The sequence below is a fragment of the Meles meles genome, chromosome 3 (genome assembly GCF_922984935.1).
Source record: "Meles meles chromosome 3, mMelMel3.1 paternal haplotype, whole genome shotgun sequence".
Classification (NCBI taxonomy): domain Eukaryota; kingdom Metazoa; phylum Chordata; class Mammalia; order Carnivora; family Mustelidae; genus Meles; species Meles meles.
The window spans coordinates 48,463,611-48,483,090 of NC_060068.1; the positions used below are offsets into that span (position 1 = coordinate 48,463,611).

Sequence of the window (19,480 nt, forward strand, 5' to 3'; positions counted from 1 at the left end):
CAGAGACTATGATTTAATTGGTCTGGGGCGGGGCCTAGACATGGGTAATTTATAAAAGCTCCGCAGAAAATTCCACGGTGAAACTTGGATTGAGAACATCATCAGTCTTGATCATGCAGAGTCTTACAGACTCTGGTGAGAAGTTTGGACTTGAGCTGCATGACAGTGGGAAGCCATTAGGTGGTTTGGGCTAGGGGAGTAACATTGGACTTATGTCCTTGAGAGGTTCGCTCTGGCTGCAGTGTGGGGAGTGGAGGTTGGTGGTTGTTTGGGTCGTTTGGCGAAGAAGCGATGGTAGCCTGAGCTATGGTGATGTTGGTGGAGATAGTAAAAAGAGGTCCCTTTGTGGATAAGTTTTGGAGGTGGCACTCTCAGGTGGATTGCGTTTAGGATATGAGACAAAAGGAGATGAAGCTTGCCTGACAGGTAACCTGAGTACCTGAGGGGGTGGTGGTGCCATTCACATAGATGGGAAGGAACAGGTGTAAGAGGAAGTGGAATATTGGGTCCATTGGTTGCTGTGAAAGCCTCAGGATGTCTTCTCTCTAGATGCAGGTAGCTTAGAGATCCAGGAAGTCAAATAAGGTTGATCAAAGGATTCTCATATACTGTTACTATAGTACTGAGTTTCTTGGTGTCTCCCAAAGGTAAGCACCAAAAGCAATGGACTGTTTTAGTGCATGGAAGCTATGATGAGAAGGGAGGAGGAACGAAGATGAGAACTTGAAGACGTTGAGCTTCTTTCATGTAGGAATCACACTGGGTGTAGGGGAGGAATGCACTTGGAGAGGTTGTTTAACACCTGTCTTTCTGTAACCCAAAATAGAAAGTTACTTGTGTTTGACTTTAAGGGGATTTTTTTTTCCCCCAGCAGAATTATCTTCTAAAATATTTGTAGCTCAGACTAAGATTATAATTAATTTTTCTTCCCAGACCAGGCTCTAGATGTCCAGAAATTAAAAGTAACCAAGAGTTTTCACCTGGGTGGCTCAGTTAAGCATCCAACTCTTAATTTTGGCTCGGGTCATGATCTCAGGGATGTGAGATCAAGCCCCAAGTCATGGAGCCTGCTTAGGATTCTCTCTCTCTCCCTCTGTCCTCCCGTACCCCTACTCTTCTCTCTCTCTCTTTAAAAAAAAAAAAAAAACCTTCACATGGAGAAGAGTATGAACTCCATTACAAGAGTTTGCTTTTCCCCTGAGGGAAAAGTGGGTTAAATTGCAATGGTAGAGTACATTGGTTGGTCATATCAGGAAAAAGTCCCCATTATACGCTCACTGAAGGCAAGGACTATCTCTTACAGTTATTTATTTATTTATTCGTTTTGAATGCTTAGTGTCTCTGCTCACTCTGGGCCTTTTTGTTTTGTTGAGTAAAGTTCTGAGATCTTTGCTGAAACTCTTTCTGGAGTCACAGTTGTCTGAATGGCTAGGGAGGAAGGTTGACCAGAAGGCTTCTGAAGTCCCAGCAGCCTCTTATGAGACCCTTCGTCGTTCTTACCAAAGAACTTGAGACAGAGCTCGCTTCCAGTGAAAGACTGGAGCATTTAGTGTGGCATGGCTGTCTAGAAAATGACCGTGGTCTGAAACTCCTTAATAAAGGCCTTACGTTGGCTCTACACCTCAGAGGCAGGGCCAGCAGCCTGTGACATGAGGCTGCATCGCATTAAAGTCTAGAACGTCAAGCTCCATTGCCCGGCTGCTTGCTTACCTCACCGTGTCCACCTTCATTCCCAGATAATTGCAGTGACCTGAACTCCGAGCTGCAGAGGGTGCTGATGGGGCTGGAGAATGTCGTCTGCTGCAGGAAGAAGAGCAGCTGCAGCCTCTCCGTGGCCGAGGTGGACAGGCACATCGAGCAGCTCACCACGGCCAGTGAACACTGTGACTTGGCCATCAAGGTATATGCCTCCCGCCTCCTGGCTGGCTCTGTGCGAGCCGACGAGGGAAACGGTCAGATCTCTCTCTTTTGAAGTGTGATTTTCTTCAATACCTGTTAGGAATGAGTGTTTCTAAGAAAACCATGCTATACCAGGACCACCCGGGAGAGGTAGGAGCCCTGTAATTTTTTGTTGGGAGTCAAGATCACTGGCTTTTTAGCAAAAATGACAATTTCGTTGAAATCTCAGACTCCTAGGATTGAACCATATCATTTTAGTGTAGTACTCGCAAGTTGTAGGATTAACTCGGAAGTTTCATTTGAGCTCTGAGGCCTCTAGTATATTAATTCAGAAGTTACCAATTTATGGTGCCAATAAGGGGGAAGGAAGTTCGGGGCCTGAGTGAGTCATCTCTCCTGAGCACGCTGGACGAGGCCTCAGCCACCCTTCCACAGCCATCCATCTTGGTGCCTCAGGAGCACGAGAGAGGAATGGGCTGTGTCTGCCCAGTCTCCTCATGAGCAATGGGAATGCCAAGGCCTACTGATACTGGGCCTCTGGTCTCCGTGTATGACTTCACCACAGCTTAGTAACTAGGCATGGCAGTTCAGACTGAAAAGTCTGGGAGGCGCCTACGTAAAGGGAAAATGTGACACATTAATTGAAAAACCCTTCGACACTAGGCCCAAGTTTCTATCCATAGGAGTCCTGGATTTCACAAAAGAGCTGTGGTATCTCAAGGTAAACCATGATTCATATTTAGAACACGGCTGGTTTTCCATCTCATTCATCTCAATTATAAATATATAGTTGATGTGGTTTGGGGAGGCAACCACTGGCGTTTCTTTCATTGGAGTCCCCCAGGCCCTGTATTTGATTGTAATGTCACCTTAGGTGTTAGTCCTGGTCTCAGCATTGAGGACTCAGCATTGAGTCCTGGCCTCAGCCCCTCAGCAGGAGGAGGTCAAGGGTTTCTGCCAGCCAGCAAGGGACGGAGTGGGCCTGGAGTAGGGCTGAGGGGAAGAGCTTCAGATCTGAGGGGAGGGGTGAAGCCCCACATGTGGAAAGTGGTGGCAAGACTTGGGTAACATCTTCATCGTGGAACCAACTCGGGCATCCAAGGGTGTAATCCCCTCACATTTTTACATTTTTGAGACCACCTGTTTCTCCTCACATCTCCTCACATCTGCCTTCTGCCCTCCATGGTACTCCTCCCTCTTTTTTCCGGATCAGTTGGCTTATGCCTTCTATGCCAAAGGGCAGCGGATGGGAACGAATAGTTTCTGAAACCAAGCAGAATTCTTGGTTTTTTCCCCCTAATTTTATGCCTGTCTCTTCTCCATTAATACTACATTTTAAATGAATTTGTAAAAATCTCTCCAAGTACTATTAAGATTCTATTCTTTCTAGCTCATAGCTGTCTTATTAATTAATGAAATCCCTGCTGTCTTAGAAGCATCCACAATGAGCTTCGTCTTTTCTGTGTCACTGAGGTTATTTTTGTCTTTTACATCTTGGGACTGAACCTCATTCACACCCTCTGAATTCTGATATGACACCGAAAGCTGGAAATGGTGATGTGACTTCTGCCATCTCGGAGTTGCAACACGGGAGACCTATAATTTGGGAAACCTCAAGCTAGCTTTTGTATGCTGTTCACAACTTCACACTTGCACTGTGAGGCCCACTAACGGGCTTTCTGTCTGCTTCTATGTGTTTGCCAACTCCAGAACATGGAGGACTAAAGCATTTGTGTGGACGTGGCCGTTAGATCCACAGGTAGACAAACATACCGTATAGGGACTGTGTTGTTTGGATTCTGGGGACTGTTAGGAGACACAGACTGTGACCCAGGCGAGTGACAGAGCCTTCTCTGAAAATGGGGAGAGGGTGGTTTGGGGCTAGTCATGGCTACCATTAGCAGTGAAAGGATCATAGAAGCCCACTCCTCTGTTGACACTTACTCCCTATCCTGCCTATTTTCTTACCCTCTCCATTCTCCCAGAGAACCCACTGGGCTTGGCTTTGTGTTTTCCAGACAGTCGAGGAGATTGAAGGGGTACTTGGCCGGGACCTCTATCCCAACCTGGCTGAAGAGCGATCTCGTTGGGAGAAGGAGCTGGCCGGGCTGAGGGAAGAGAATGAGAGCCTGACCGCCATGCTGTGCAGCAAAGAGGAGGAGCTGAACAGGACCAAGGCCACCATGAACGCCATCCGGGAGGAGCGGGACCGGCTCCGAAGGCGGGTGAGCACGCCAAGTCCAACGTGGCCAGGCCTTCCCCCTGGGCTGTGGGGCTGGAAGAAAACAGGCATATAGAGCCGAGGGCAACCCCAAGAATTGTGTGGCATTCATAGTCTTGGGAATCTCCTGCCCTTTCTGATCAGGAAGTCATTGTCCAGAGGGGAGTAGTTTGCAAGCGCTGAGATGTGCAGGTAAGATTTAAAAAAAAAAAAAAACACTCCTGTCTGGAATCACAAGTCTAAGTGGATGGTAAAATTCTGTCAGTGCGGTGATTCTCACACCGTTCTCCAGGATATGCGTGTGTTCCCCAAGCTCAATTAGAGTGTGCTTCTTTTAAGATAGACCAATAATATTTTATAATTCACACAAAATATATAGCATTTTCCCCTTTGCAGTTTCTTTAAAGTTTTCTCTAAATTTATAGTACCTGCTCTCACCTGTAGTGAGTGTAATGTGAAATGTCCTCTCTTCTGGGGCATGTAGGAAGGTTACGGTCACATGTGCGTGTGTGTGTATACGTGTGTACGCGTGTGTTGTTCCTGGCAATCACCCCAACGTACCAAAAGGTTCTGTGGCCTGGAGCCGCTTCCAGAGCAACTTGCCTAGGACGTACACCCATTGCGGGAGGAACTGATATTTCAGCAGAATCATGTTTGGGAGAGTTGTTAGAGCCCTCTGTTTTCTAAAGACGGAGGTTTTTTTTGTTGTTGTTTTTCTTTTTTTGTTTTTCTCGGGAACCCACAAATACCTCTTTGTTTCTCTGTGAATTTGATTCTGTGATTAGTCTGGAGTAGAGCAATGAGTTCTTCAGTCAGAAACATACCCTCTGAATTTCACTTTGAATGACTAGACCGGCTTTACTCTTTCTCAGTCTTGGCAATATTAGCAGCTTGCTTTCTTTCCAGTGGTTCTGACCGGCCATTCTGCACACAGATAAAGCCAGCTTAGAGAGGAAAAGGACATCTAGTAGAACCCTCTTCCTTCACCATCACTCTTGCTCCCTTACTTTTTTCTTTTCTTTTTTTTTTTTTTAATATTTTATTTATTTATTTGACAGACAGAGATCACAAGTAGGCAGAGAGACAGCAGAGAGAGGAGGAAGCAGGCTCCCTGCTGAGCAGAGAGCCCGACTCGGGGCTCAGTCCCACAATGCTGAAATCATGACCTGAGCCGAAGGCAGAGGCTTTAACTCACTGAGCCACCCAGGTGCCCCGCTCCCTTACTTTTAAAGACCATAAGGTCAGCCTCTGTACACCAGTCTGTTTTAAATGCACACACAAGTTTTCTTGGTTGCCATCATGCATGAATATGGAAGAAATGACCATTTTTGAACATTACCAACTCTTATCCTCATTTGCAGCTAATGTCACAGTTAAAAGGCCAGCATTCGCACCTCTCCTATCAGAGCATGATTTTGTCTGAACTCACGTGCCTAACCTGGTTGTCAGCCCCCAGCTGTACGGAATGCCTTTCTCCAGCCCGGCATCAGCAGGTGTAAATCATCCTAGTCAGCAAAGACTTTATCTGGGCAAGCTGATGAAATGTACTTAGGGCTGAGGCCCACACCGCCTGGAATTTCCTGGGTTACACTCCCTGATTGTTATGACTAATGCCCTAATTTGGCGTGCTTGCTATTAGCGTGCACATTCTGATGGTGCACATTTCGTGAAGGAAATACTGGTCTTGGGTGTAATTGCACATCGTGGTTTAGAATAAATGTCCTCCTCTCAACTTGAGTTCCTAATGTAGGAGACAGCCCTGCATGGGGACAAGCTAAGGATGAAAAGCCAGTCTCCCTTCTGTCCAAGAATGTTCTCTCACTCCGGAGGTCAGCGTGAGGAACAGCACAAGGTGGTGGTACTGTTACGATGTACCTGGGGTCACAGCTTGACCTGCCAGGTCACCGTGAGCCTTGAGCAAGTTACTAACCTCTCCGTGCCTCAGCTGACTCTGCCATGAAGCGGGAATAAGAATGGTATCGAAGGCAAGAAAATCAGTTAACACCCCTAAAACACTTAAGACAACCTTTATTCTGATCACACTTACTACCTTTTTAAAGTTTTGTAGTTAATACGGTTTCAGATAATCTGGATTTCCATTACATCCACATCATAAAATGTTGAGGAACTTGTGTCTCTTCCTCGACTGGAGATGTCCTCAGGAATGTGGACACCTACCCTTGGCTCATTTTTCTGTATTTCAGAACTAGTTGTGGGTCTCGTGGAATTTGCTAGCTGCCTCTGAATGCCAGTTTACTAGACTTTCAGTGTGGGATCCCTTCCACCCACCACCACCCAGTATATTTCATTTCCCTGAGGAGGAATCTGTCTCTTGTTGTTCGTTTGCTTCTGTTCTTCTTCATGTGTCGCTCTTTGGAATGACCGAGGTACGGTTTCATTTCCATCTCTGTGACACCACATGATACATGGCTCGCTGGCCCTTGCTGGTTTTAGAGCAGGTCTGAATTCACAGTTCATCAGAGTTGCCTGAAAAGCAACCAGGGCCCCCCCCCCTTTTTTTTTCCTTCATGACCCACATTCACTGTATAGAATTTGAACTGACCAGATCAATAGGATTGGTGCTTGACCCCTCGCCTGTAATTAAACAAAGTGCTCTCAGTAGGTTTTCTAAGCCTTGCTCAGGATTTAATTAAATTAGATCTTTAATGTCAGTTAACAGATTGGGGTACTTGGCAGAGCAGTAACTAAGGAGCAACAGGCAGACAATTTTTATTATTGGCTCCAGCTCATTATTAAATGAGATGATCATTTATTTCTGCGTGCTCGGTAATATAGCCACTCATTTCCTCACACGTAAAGAAGTGGGCTTCATTTAGGCAAGGTAGAATTAATTACCCTAGAAAGGAAGCAGCTCAGCTCTTCATTCATTGATTCATTTCACGAATATGATTGGCCATCTCTTCTGTGCTGGGTAGAGAGGTTGCAGTGATAAACAGGACACAGTCCTTGGCCAGAAGAATGTTGGGGAGACAGGCAGGTCAACAGGTTGTTCCAGTGCTATAGGGAGGGTAGAGCACAGAGGACGCCTGGGCAGTCCACGGGAGGGACACTGGATAGTAGGTCCAGCTTCTTTACACTGTTTTCATCTCTTACCTAGTAGTTTAGGTCGACTGCCAAGTAGCAAAAATGATCAGTGCTTTTCTCAGGTAGTTGGGTAAGCATAGTCTGGTAAAGTTTTTGGTAAATCTGTGACCACAAGCTCATAGTTCTGTAACCCACTGAGTCATAGACTTGAATGAAAATTGGGCCACACAAGTTCCTTCTGAGATTTTGTACAAATTCTTTGAGCGTTCTGCAAGTTCATGGCCTAGGGTGACGGTGGGACTCCATTCTGTGTACACATCCCACCTACGTATTTTCAGCATATCTGGAAATGAATTTCATCAGCTTCTCCTTCCTTCCTCCTTGGGATCTGACTTCTGCTTTGAGTCTCTGGCCATCACCATAGTCAATTCAAGAGACTAGAAGACACACTGTCTTGACCTAAATAAAAGTCACTCTAATCTCAAATTTTTCCCTCTCTACGTCTTCTGCTTTCCTTCCACATGTCTTAAAAACCCTTCGTGTTAGTTAATTGATTTGTCTGGGGCAGAAAAGGGGGCAGTATTTCCACTAGTGATAAGTCGGTCTTTTCCAAACCAATTACTCTTGATTCCTAACTGTGGTGTTACTTTTATGAAGAGATTTCATTGTTCTGTGTTCGTAGGACCCATGTACTACAAATGGAATCCCCCAGTTCAGCTAAAATCTTTTAAAATATAAAGGAGGACTCAGCTCCAGATTTTTTTTTTTAAGATTTTATTTATTTATTAGTCAGAGAGAGAGAGAGAGAGCACAGGCAGACAGAGTGGCAGGCAGAGGCAGAGGGCGACAGGCTCCCTGCCGAGCAAGGAGCCCAATGTGGGACTCGATCCCAGGACGCTAGGATCATGACCTGAGCTGAAGGCAGCCGCTTAACCAACTGAGCCACCCAGGCGTCCCATCAGCTCCAGATTTTTTAATGTGGCTCCTTGGCCAGGAAAAAGGACGAGTAAATTTCTAGAATGCTACAGTGCCCATTTCCTCTACCTTAACTCCATCTTACTAAACAGGAAGTAGCCCCAAATCCCTGGTAATGTCACCTTTTGGGAGGAAGAAAGGGGAAGCTGGGAAAGGAGGATTACAGGTAAAGAGAGAAATTTCCTTCACATATTATACTCTGAGGACCATTAACGCTGAGGGATTTCAAAGTAACAATCCTGTCATAAATTCTTTTGGGCCGCTTTTTAAAAATTTAAGATTATAGTTTTATTATAACAAAAAATCAGAAGCAGCCAAAATAAGGAGGCACAGATCTGGAAGGGGTCCAAATGCAGACGTTCCTGTTATCTTCTCCAGGTAGAACCCTGGATGGTGTTACCTCCTTTTCAGGCAAAACAAGAGTATTGCCAACCAGGGAAGTCCACCCAAACTTTCAGTATCCAGAGTTTTTATTGGGGTTTCACAATGTAGGCATGATTGATTGACTTATTGGCCATGTGGCTGAACTCAGTTTCCAGCTCCTTCTGCTTCAGGGAGATGAGGCTGAGATCGCGTAGGCTGCTTTTAGGTTTGTGCTCCTGACAAGTGGGCTGGAGCTGCACGGTGTCTGCCCCGTCCTTCTACTAGAGATCCAGGAGGATGGGACAGTCCAGGGCTGTGCCGCTCAGTCAGGTATGCGACACACAGGTCAAGCATGTGTCCCATGAACTCACCAACCAGGGCCATTTACAGAGCATCCTCTTCTATGACCACAAGGCCCTCCCCTAGAGCCATTAGTTCTAAATCCCATTGGTGCCTGTTTCTAAATACAGAACTGGTTCCACACGCCAATTCCACTTTCAGTATTCATATTCACCCGCTGTTATCTCCAAGGGCGCTTGTCCCATCAGTGGTCATGTTTAAAGAAGCTGGAAAGAAGAATCCAAATTAAGCCAAAGGGCCTGTTAGAAAGAGTAATCACCTTATAAATTGACTGTGTGTTTTACTGGGTAGTTTTTTCTACTCATTCATTCATGTATATTATCTATTTACTAGTAGGCTACCCACCTCTACCAGGAAATGAGATTTCTACTGTCACACTGACGTGTCCCAAGCACAGTCTGTCTCTGAAGCAGCCACTTACTTGGTCTGAACTGTCTCCTGTCATATGCTAAGTCAGTATCTCTTTGATATTTTTAACTGAAAACCGGTAACAGCGGAGATATTTCTGGAAGTGAAATTGTTGTGACCTTATGTAGGTTAAATAAAGATTCATCTCCGATTTGCCTTCCTTGGCTTTGAGTCCCATCTGAGCTCTTTCCGTTCTGCCTCCCCCTCCATGATGCTTTTCTTGACCACAGTGTCTGGATATGGAAAATGCAGGGCTGCAAAATGGTACTTTATATTTACTATGAATTTGTATGTGTATAAATTTACATTGGCTATGTGTTCATGTATTTAAAATAGACCAGAACAATGTAAAAAAACCTCAAAATAGTTAGGGTGAGGAGGGGAAGCAAGTACCTGGGAGTGTCAGTCAAAGGCTACTCAGAATTTTTCACAGTGTTCTGATTTTATTTTTTTTTAAGATTTCATTTATTTATTTGAGAGAGAGAGTGCACGCACAGAGGGAGAAGGAGAGGGAGAAGCAGACTCGTCACTGAGCAGAGAACCCAACGTGGGGCTCAATCCCAGGACTGTGGGATCCTGACCTGAGCTGAAGGCAGGCGCTTACCTGACAGAACCACCCAGGCGGCCCTGATTTTATATTTTTAAATGAATGTGTTCTTTTTGTATAACTTTTAATAGGTAGAAATACGTACGTAGACATAGAAGGAAAGCTAATATACCAAAATATTAACAGAGGCTACATCCAGGAAATGAAATGTTAGGCGTGTGTTTCTTCTTTATACTTTTCCTTAATTTTCAAATTAAACAAAAAGTGGATTAGGGTCAGCGATCCGCACCTCCCAGCTTTAACAACTTGCTGTCGTCATACACCGTCTTCTCTTTTGTCCTTGATGGAATTTGGTGCATATCTTATTTGTTCCATTTTTTCCTTAGGCATTTCTTTATATGAAGAAGACATGGCTGGTCTTAGCTCAGCTTACATTCGTAAACAGTTTGGGAAGAGAGGGAAAGAAAGAGAGAAAGACCACCTGTTTTAACACTCCCAGCCCTAATCTGGCCACAAAGGAGGGAGCTGAGAGGAGTGGGGTCTGGCTCCAGGGCTCTCCTCCCAGCCACTATTTTGGGGGTCTCAGGTGACTCTTCTCTGGTGTGGCTGATCCGCTAGCCAGGATGAGGATAGGCTACACAGCCGTTACAAATGAGCTCCCCTGATTGCAGTGGCGTGGCACACCGGAAGAGCTCATTTCTTGCTTGCACGTCATGTCCCGCACAGATGTGGGGATACGAGCACACAGAATAGCACAGAGCCCTGCTCCGTGTAGTCCCTCGGGGGGGGCAAGCTGATTTCACCCATCATCTGTGTAGTCCCTTGCAGGGACCCACCCCACTCACCGTCGGTTGGCCAGAACTGGACAGATGCTGCCCGCAACCACAGAGGGACTGAGGAACGTGAAGGAGCACGTGGATCTTTGCGGAGCAGAAAATGTTCCTAACTCAGCTGGTTTGTTTGCTTTGAGCGTGACGCCAGATAGACTTGGACGTGAATCAGGGTGCCAGAGAAATGGGCTGTCTGCCCCTCCATCTGGCGGTGGCTCTCCGCGCGTGTGTCAGAATCATTGGAATCTCTTTTGGAGGATTTGTGCCCAGGCCCTTCCATGAGCCACCGAATCAAGGGATGGGGCACAGGACCCTGGCATCTTCTGCTTGTCTTGATCCCGGCAAGTGCTCAGGGACAGGAAAGGGAATGAGGTATCCCTCAGTCACCCACTGGACGTGAGCCAAGAGCCTCTCCAGGAGTCTTCACCTCTGCTCCTGCAGGGCGAATCAAAGAGAGGACCTCAACTTTTCTGGCACCTTCTCCTCACAGCTGGTCTGCTCTTCCTGGGCCACAGTGTGGTGGGGATGAGCCCTGTGTCTGGGCAGGAGCCACTTGCTGTAAAGAGCCTGCCCTGCTCTGTCTGCTCCTGGCGGTCACAGGAGCTAGAGGAAGGAGGGCAGAGAAGGATGTGATTGTCCTAGAATTCAGCAGGACATGGGCACCCGGGGGCCCCCAGAGGCAAGGAGGCATTGGCTGGCATGGTGCGTAACTCCCCATGCACATCTGAGAAAGGAAAAGACCGTTTTTCGAGGTGCCACTTACCACTGTGGTCTTTTTTTTTCCTCCCCTCAATGCAATCCTGATAGCTTATTTTTAAAAACCTGTTCATATTGATAGTATTACATTCTCTGAACATTTTCAGAGTAAACATTACCCCTCTCAGACTAAAAACAGATCCTCTGACGGCAAAGCAGGATTTAAAGCCTAAATTCAAACGCTGAACGGACTTGGAGCGTTTGCTTGTGACAAGCAAGGATGTGGGCACGTCTCGTTTCCTGTGTTCCGGAATTCTACAAGACCGCGGCTAGTATTAAACCCTTCTTAAGGATGAGAAAACGGAGACCCACAGAAGTTTGATGATCTGGTCCTAGTCCATGCTGGTGCCAAGACTTGGGCCCTGGTAGCCTTGTTGTGGGATGCAATTTCATTGTCCTGTTGTCCAGATGCTTTTCCTTGGTCCTCTTCTCTCTTTTCATTCTGTCACCTGCCTCCACACAGGCTCAAAGTTAGTAAACCATCCTCTGTTACGGTAACATGGGCACCAGATTCCTTGGGCTTCTACAGGCCAGTCTTGCTAGCGTGGTAAGACAACACTAAGTGAAGGCAAAAGGAGTTTGTTTCATAGAGGATAAGTGACCTGTATGTGTATTTCTCTTGATCTGAGGCCAACAGAACGTCACTGGTAAGACCTATCACCCTTCCTCTCTGTGGTCTGAGGAGGGGTGAAGTGTGGGATCCGAGGCAGAGATCCCACAGAACTATGATTCTTTTCATGTCCTCTTTGGAAACCGTTCCAGGGACTCTAAAAGGGAGTCCCGCACATTTGTGCCGTGGAAATTGTGAGGTAACGTACTCCGCTGAGGGCATTGGTGTTTGCTTCTCCATCCCTGGCCTCTCTTCTCCAACCCCTGCTCCGAAATCCCAGGTCAGGCTGTTCAAAGGCAGACTTATGGCTCTCAAGGAAGTAGTTGAGTCCCTTTGTTGGAAAGCTGGTAAGAAATGAGGAAGGCAACCAAAACTGACCTTTTTCCTGTTGCGGCCATTTTGATGATCAGATCCAGGTTCTTCAGTGGTCTGTAGAACAAAAGAGAAAACAATGCACCTAGCACATCTTCAGAAAATGGAAATGCTTTTGGGTTTGTTTCCCTTCTCCTGTTCTGTGGTGCCCCCTTCCTCTTCTGTTTCAGCCTGCACAAAATTGCCCCGACCAATGAAAATACAACTTTTCCTGAAATATAATGTAAAAATGAGATACATAGGAACAAATGTATCCTTTCTGTGAATAAATTCTGATTCCTCATTTGTCTGAGGGTTCCAAGAAAAAGTCTTATAAAATCAACGTAATAGAAAACAATTTTAAAAAAGGAAAAATATCTTAATATCAACAACGACAACAAAAATAAAATGAGATAAAATCTTGAGTAAGAGAGCCATTCTTAGCAAAATCTGGACTTGGATCTGGACTTCTGCTCTCTGAGAAGCAGTAGGACCCAACTGCCCAAACCCCGTCGAGGAGGGCTTTTATGGCCCGCTGGTTCTGCCCCTCTGCAGGGCCGAAACACACAGTGAAATTATGAACTACAACCTAAGAGCCTGAAATTATAGCCGCCCCGTGAACACGGCTGCATATCACAAGGTGAGCAGACCCCTCCAGCTGGTGACCATGTTTCTAATCCTGCCTAGGACTCCTGGGCCGCCTTTCATTCCTGCATGTCACCCGTCTGTGAACCACATTCACAGATGACTTCATCAATCCCGCAGTCGTCTTGTCTGCGTCCCTACAGCTGTTCTGGGAGATGGAAGTGTCCAGCAGCTGTCCCGTCTTACACTTGTCCTAGGCTCCCTTTTTTGGTAGACCTCCCCTGCACCTGCCCCGCCGGGTGCCAGGTCCAGTTCCAGAACCTTCGTCGCCAGCATCTCGCCGTCTGGCTCCCATGATCTCACAGGTTCCTGATCTCTCATCTTTGTATTTACTTTCTTTCGTTCATTGGCTTTTAATTGGGCCTGCAAGGGCAGAGAGATAAGCCACCGACGTTCCTCTGTTAAAAGCACACTCACTCATCCATGAAAGGTCCCTCGCTTAATTTTTTTTTTAAACACCTTTTATATCCCGTTCCCTACTTTGCATATGTCTTTATACATGGTGTTTTGGGTCTTGATTTTAATTTGCATACATGCTGTTGGCTGTAGGCTTCTCTCTCCCACTCAGCACTCTGGATGTGCCTGGATTGCTGTGTATCCCATCGGGCCCAACACGCTCAAGGCTGCCTCGTAGTGTGTAGGGTCCCCACCATGTGGGCCGAGCCCGACGACAAGACCTCCCACTGCCACAGACAGCCTTATGATGCATGCGCTCTTGCCCACGTCCCCTCCGGGCCCAGGTGGGAATTCTCTGCAGTACGTGTCCAGCAGTGAGTCCTGGGGCGCGTCCTCCTTGGACCAACCGTTATAGGCTGGCTTTGCAGAGCACCTTGCTAGTCCCTGCCCTCGTGGGCAGCATAGGAAGAAGGTTCCTTCTGCCTCTACTTCTCTGCCAGCTCCTGGGCATACCGTGATCTCTTCCAGAGGGTTCTCTTTCTGAGTTTAATTTCCTGGCACCTGGAAGCCTGCATCTTTAAAAGAGTCCTTTCAGTAGAGGTCCACGCAGGACAAACTCTCGATCTTGGAGAATGTCCTTGTTTTTGCCCACGCCCGGCATGACAGGTGCATAACTTCCTGTTGCTGCTGTGATCTGTCACAAGCTTGGCTCCAAAGAGCACGGACCAGGCATCTCACCGCCCTGAAGGTTAGAAGTCCGAAGTGCATCTCACTCCCTAACAGCAGAGTAGTGCCACGCTGCAGCCCACGCTCCTTGACTCGCACCGTGTCCTCCAGCCACCAAGCAGCCACGGACTTCCCTTTCCAACTCTGCCACTCCTGCTCCTCTCCTTCCAGGTTGCCTCCCGTGGCAGGCGTCTGCCAGATAATCAGGAATAATCTTCCCCTGTCAAGGCTCTTCCGTCTTTCCTGCACGTTCCCTTCTGCCATGGAAAGTCACAGATTCACTGCTTTCTAAGGCTACGATGTGGACATCTTTGGGTTCCATGGTTTGGTCTATCACAGTAGTTGAGCTAGGTATTAAATTTTAGGGCGATTGTTTTTAGTCTTTGAAGGGTTTTTTTTTCCCCCCTTCTATTACATTCAGCAAATTACAGTGAGACTGATCCTGTGTTCACGGTGCTAGCAACACAGCAGTGCATGGAACGGACCACACGCTCGCTCTCAGAACCCAAGGTGGCTCTGCCTCCCACCAGCTTGAAGATGATCTTTTATTCCTTTTTCCCCTACCTGTGCCTTACAGTGTTGCTAGATTTGCAATAACGTTTGGATCCTCATTTTCCAAGTAGCTTTAGCGGCATAACAAATCACCCTGAACTTAAAGACCTAAAACAATGACTTATTCCTATCTGGAAGTCCATAGTTCCCCAGAACCATGCAGCTGGCAGCCCAGCTCGCCTGGGCTCAGATGTGGTTACAGTCAGACAGTGGCGAGGCCAGGGTCCTCTTGAAGGCGTCCTTACTCGTAAGTCTGTTGGGGGAGGCTGGCTGTCCTCTGGGACCTCAACAGGGACTGTTGGTCAGAAACTCCTGTGGGCCTCTCCTCTAGGTGGCCCGGGCCTCCTCACCGTGGAGTGGCCATCTTGTAAGAGCCAGCATCCCTAGGGGGAGCAGGCAAACAGATTCTCCTGGTCTAACTTGGCCTCAGAGGCTCAGGAGTATGGCTTCCGCTGCTTTCTCTTCCTTAAAAGCAGCCCCCCAGGGGGCGCCTGGGTGGCTCAGTGGGTTAAGCCGCTGCCTTCGGCTCAGGTCATGATCTCAGGATCCTGGGATCGAGTTCCGCATCGGGCTCTCTGCTCCGCGGGGAGCCTGCTTCCCTTCTTCTCTCTCTGCCTGCCTCTCTTGTGATTTCTCTCTGTCAAATAAATAAAATCTTTAAAAAAAAAAAAAACAAAACAGCCCCCCAGGCCAGGTGCAGGCAAGGGGAGGGGTCTGGGACTCGACCCCTTGATGGAGGGTGAATCAAAGAGCTTGTAGGTCTTGCCACCCCGCTGCCTGTTAGAACCCAGGGTGATGCCTCGGTGTTAGGACTCGGCTCCACCCCCAGTTCTGGAAAACACATCTGTTCTCTTCTCAGATACTGTTTCTCCATCATTTCCTGCATTATCTTCCTCTGGAACTCCTTTACAAGTATGTTGCGGACCCAGTGGGTCATTTGTGGTTCTAGTGACACATGCATATTTTGTATCTCTTCGGCTCTCTGTGCTGTGTTCTGAATTAATTTCTCTGCGCTCTGTTCCAGGTCACTCATTCTATTTTTGGTTTTATCTGGTTGAGAGGTTAACAAGTACATTGATTTTGTGTCATCGGCTACCTTTTCTGCTGCGTGTTTTTCTCGTCCACCTATTCTTGTTTGGTGGCTGCCTGTTTCGTTTCCTAATTCCTTACTTTTTAGAGAAACTACTCCTTTTAGGGGTGCCTCGCTGGCTCAGTTGGAAGAGCGTGCCACAGGGCCATGAGTTCAAGCCCCACGCTGGGTGTAGAGATTACTTAAATAAAGAAAAAACTTTTAAAAAAAAAAAAAGGAAATTAATCTTGGTGTCTTTCAAAGGGCTCTATGCAGATTGATTATGACATAGTTTGCTGTTTGCTTCATGTTTGTTTCTTCTCGGGTGGCTTCCTCTCGTGCTGTAGATTGCTGCCTCTCCTGGGTCACCAACCCTTCATGCAACCATCCCCCCATGCCAGCCCCTTCCGGTCACGGGAGCATTGTCTCCTGCCCACCCGCCCCCCCACCCCTGCACCATGATGTGGGTGATTTACAGATTAAGTCTCTGAGGCAATGGCCGGCTGGCGAAACCCAGACCAGTTTTAACTCATCATTGCTAAGATAGGGCCCTGCAATACAGATACTAAAATACTATGGATTTGGACTCAACACCCAAATGCATCCTGGGTGTGGGATTTGGGGTTCTTATGGTTGACCCCCCCAGGCAAGTTCTAGGGCTTCCTTCTGGCTTCCTGCTAGCTAGTGCACTGGTCACAGATGGGTGGGGCAGGAAGGTTCCAGGCTTCCAGAGGAGGGTGCGCACACGTCTGCCTGTCTCACAGGGGCCCCTCTCCGCCCCTCCTGGCCCCACACGCTACACCCTGCTCTCCATTCCCTGGGCTGCGACACCACCTCCCTCCTAACCTCTGTAGCTTTCTTTCCCACTTCATTTCTGGCACCTGGAGATTTCACTGCCTTTCTTTTAAACTTGGCAGTGAGTTTCTTTCTCATTGTGCCTCTTAGGAGGAGGAGTGCCTGTTTACTTTAGCTGAGGCTGTCATATGCTGGAAATGGTCATTTGTTTTGTTTCCAGACTGTTATTCCTCCCATTTTTTCAGCCTCCTTCTCATTCTTATGCTTCGTATACCTGCCAAAGCTGAGTCTTAGCCCTGCCAACCTTCTCCGGGTTAGACAGGCCACCTCCCCTTGCATATTTGATAGAATTTGGCTTTACCATTCTGTCCCTTCCGTCAATACTCTTCCTTTCACTTTGCATTCACAGAACGTGCCCAGATCTTTCTGCTAATGCCCTAAGCATGTGTTTTGCACTGTTACGGTTTTAATCCGTTTTTTATTCTTTACTATTATTTTCACGAGGTCTCCAGAGTTTGAAGAGAACAATGCATTTACTCAGCCTACTGTCTTGAATGAAAGAGCTCAGCTGAGTTCTCAGCGCTGCTGTGTAAGCTTTTTTCTTTTTTCTTTTCCGGTCCTCATTCAGCTCCCTTCCTCGTTTCTGACACCTGCTGTTCCCTCCCTCAGTCCTAGCAGAGGACCTCAGCTCTTTTCTCTTAGAGAAACAAACCGTCAGATGGGGGCCATTGTGTTATCCTCCCTCTCTCTCCCGTCTCTCTCCCGTCTCCAAACTCATCTTTCTTATTGCCTATCCTCTCCTCTTTCCCATCTTTCCTGGAGCCAAGTCGCGTTCTCGTCTGTCCGTGGATCCTTCAGCTCACCTGGCTCTGGGTGGGCTCTCCTCCCCGTCCTGCCACTGCCCTGCCTCACCAGTGGGCAGCCTCATCCACAACAAAATTCCTAAGCTATATACCAGTTCTGATCTCCTTCCCTTAGGTTATATTTCTAACTCTCAGCTGAGTATCCTTACTCCCCTACCCTTCAGCATGTCCAAAGCTAGCATCTTTAGTTCTCTCTGGAACGTCTGCTCCTTCCTACATTTTCCCCTTGGTGCTGAGTAGGGTCCTGATTCACTGAATCACCCAGGGGCCCTCCAGTTTGGGATTGTTTGTTTGTTTGTTTGTTTGAACTTACTTGAATGGTTCTAGAACTGCCCTGACCAATACAGTAGCTACTAGCCGCACACATCTACTTATATTTGAATTCAAATGGACTAAAATAGAATACAATGAAAAATTCAGTGCCTCGGGTCCAGCAGGCACCTGCAGACTCTCAGTAGCCCTGTGAGGCGGGAGCAGCTGCAGAACATCACCAGTGTTACCAGAAGTCGTGGGGCGACGCCGGTCTAGGCTGTATTCTGCCATTTTTGCTCCCATCTCGCTGCGTTTGAGTCTCATCGTCTCTCTCGACTCACCCCCTTTTTCTTGCTCATTTCAGTTCATCCTCTTTTCTAATCAAATGATCTTTTTATAAGACCCTTTACTCCCTTTTAGAGCCATTAAGTTATAAATGAGAAATGCAGAGTTCTGGCATTTCGATGTCGTGTCCTTCCTTGAACCTTTCCGAGTCCTCCCCCACCCTGCTCTACCCTGTGTCTGTTGCCTGTTCCTTTTTGTTGGTTTCGTGAATAGCGACTTGACCTCCAAGATTGAGGCCCAGTGTTTCCCGCTGTGGCAAGGCGGAGGCAGTGTTTCTTTTATACTGGGACATTTCCGTTGATACCCCTTTTCAGGGCGCATTCACATGACAGTGTTTGGTTAGACTCCAAGCCCCTAAAAAACAAAAAATTTACTTTCATACTCTTATCATGTTTCCCATATATGTAAGAGATTGACTCCTTTTTTTTTTTTTTTTTTTTTTTTTTTGAGATCGAGAGCGTGTGCGCATGAGTGGAGGGGGGGCAGAGGAAGAGAGATAGAATCATACGTAGGCATGGAGCCCGACCTGGGGCTTGGTCTCCTCACCCTGCAATCACGATAGCCGAAATCGAGAGTCGGACACTTAACCGGCTGAGCCATCCAGGCGTCCCTGGAACAGACTGACTTCAGGGCATCCTAGATGAGGACTGGCTATGTGCTCCCTTCTGGAGAAATAAGAAAAGGGCCACTCAAATCACATTCTGTATTCTGTTGCCAAACTCCAGTTGAGAAAACCTGGAAAGGGTAATGAATGACCTTACTACAGGTATCGGTTCCTAGTTTGGGGTAGTCGTGATTCCTGGCCACCCCCCAACTCCGAACCACATAGTTTGTAGAGACAAACATATTTTTTTTAAATACAATATTTTCAGTGACAGATGGGTATATTATGTAATTACCCCAAACTCAGTGGCTTAAAACAACAGAAATGTGTTCTCTCACAGTTCTGGAGTCCACGCAGTCCAGGTGTTGGCAGGGCCGCGCTTCCTCCAAGGGCTCTGGAGGAGAATCCTTTCTTGACTTTCCAGCTTCTGGTAGGTCCCGGAGTTCTTTGACTTGAGGCCAGTCTCAGCCTCCATCTTTACTTGGCTTTTTTCTCTGTGCTTTTTTTTTCCCCCTTAAATAATCTCTATGCCCAGTATGGGGCTTGAACTCCCAACCCCAAGGTCAAGAGTCACGCGCTCCACCAACTGAGCCAGCCAGGTGCCTCACATACTCTGTGTCTTAAACTTCCCTCTCCTTTTTCTTACATAAGGATACAAGTCCTTAGAGTTAGGACCCAGCCTAACACGGGATGATCTCATCCTGAGATTCTTAATTTTATCTACAAAGATCATATTCCAAAATGAAGTCACATTCACAGGTACTGCGGGTTTAGAACTTGGACCTGTCTTTTGGTGGTGGGGGGAGGAGGGGTGAAGGGTATGGCACAACTTGCTGGAGTGAATAAGAATAGGAATAAAGAGGGGCGC

The 19,480-nt window shown here is 47.2% G+C and overlaps 1 protein-coding gene across 2 annotated transcripts in view; it reads left to right on the forward strand.

Annotated features, from left to right (window-relative positions):
- Positions 1-19,480, forward strand: part of MCC (MCC regulator of WNT signaling pathway) — a 421,104-nt gene that overhangs the window by 343,196 nt on the left and 58,428 nt on the right. For both annotated transcript variants that reach the window (XM_046001224.1, XM_046001225.1), the window contains 2 exons: positions 1,737-1,900; positions 3,918-4,124. In XM_046001224.1, the coding sequence (XP_045857180.1) occupies positions 1,737-1,900; positions 3,918-4,124 (371 nt within the window). The remainder of the gene's footprint in view (positions 1-1,736; positions 1,901-3,917; positions 4,125-19,480) is intronic.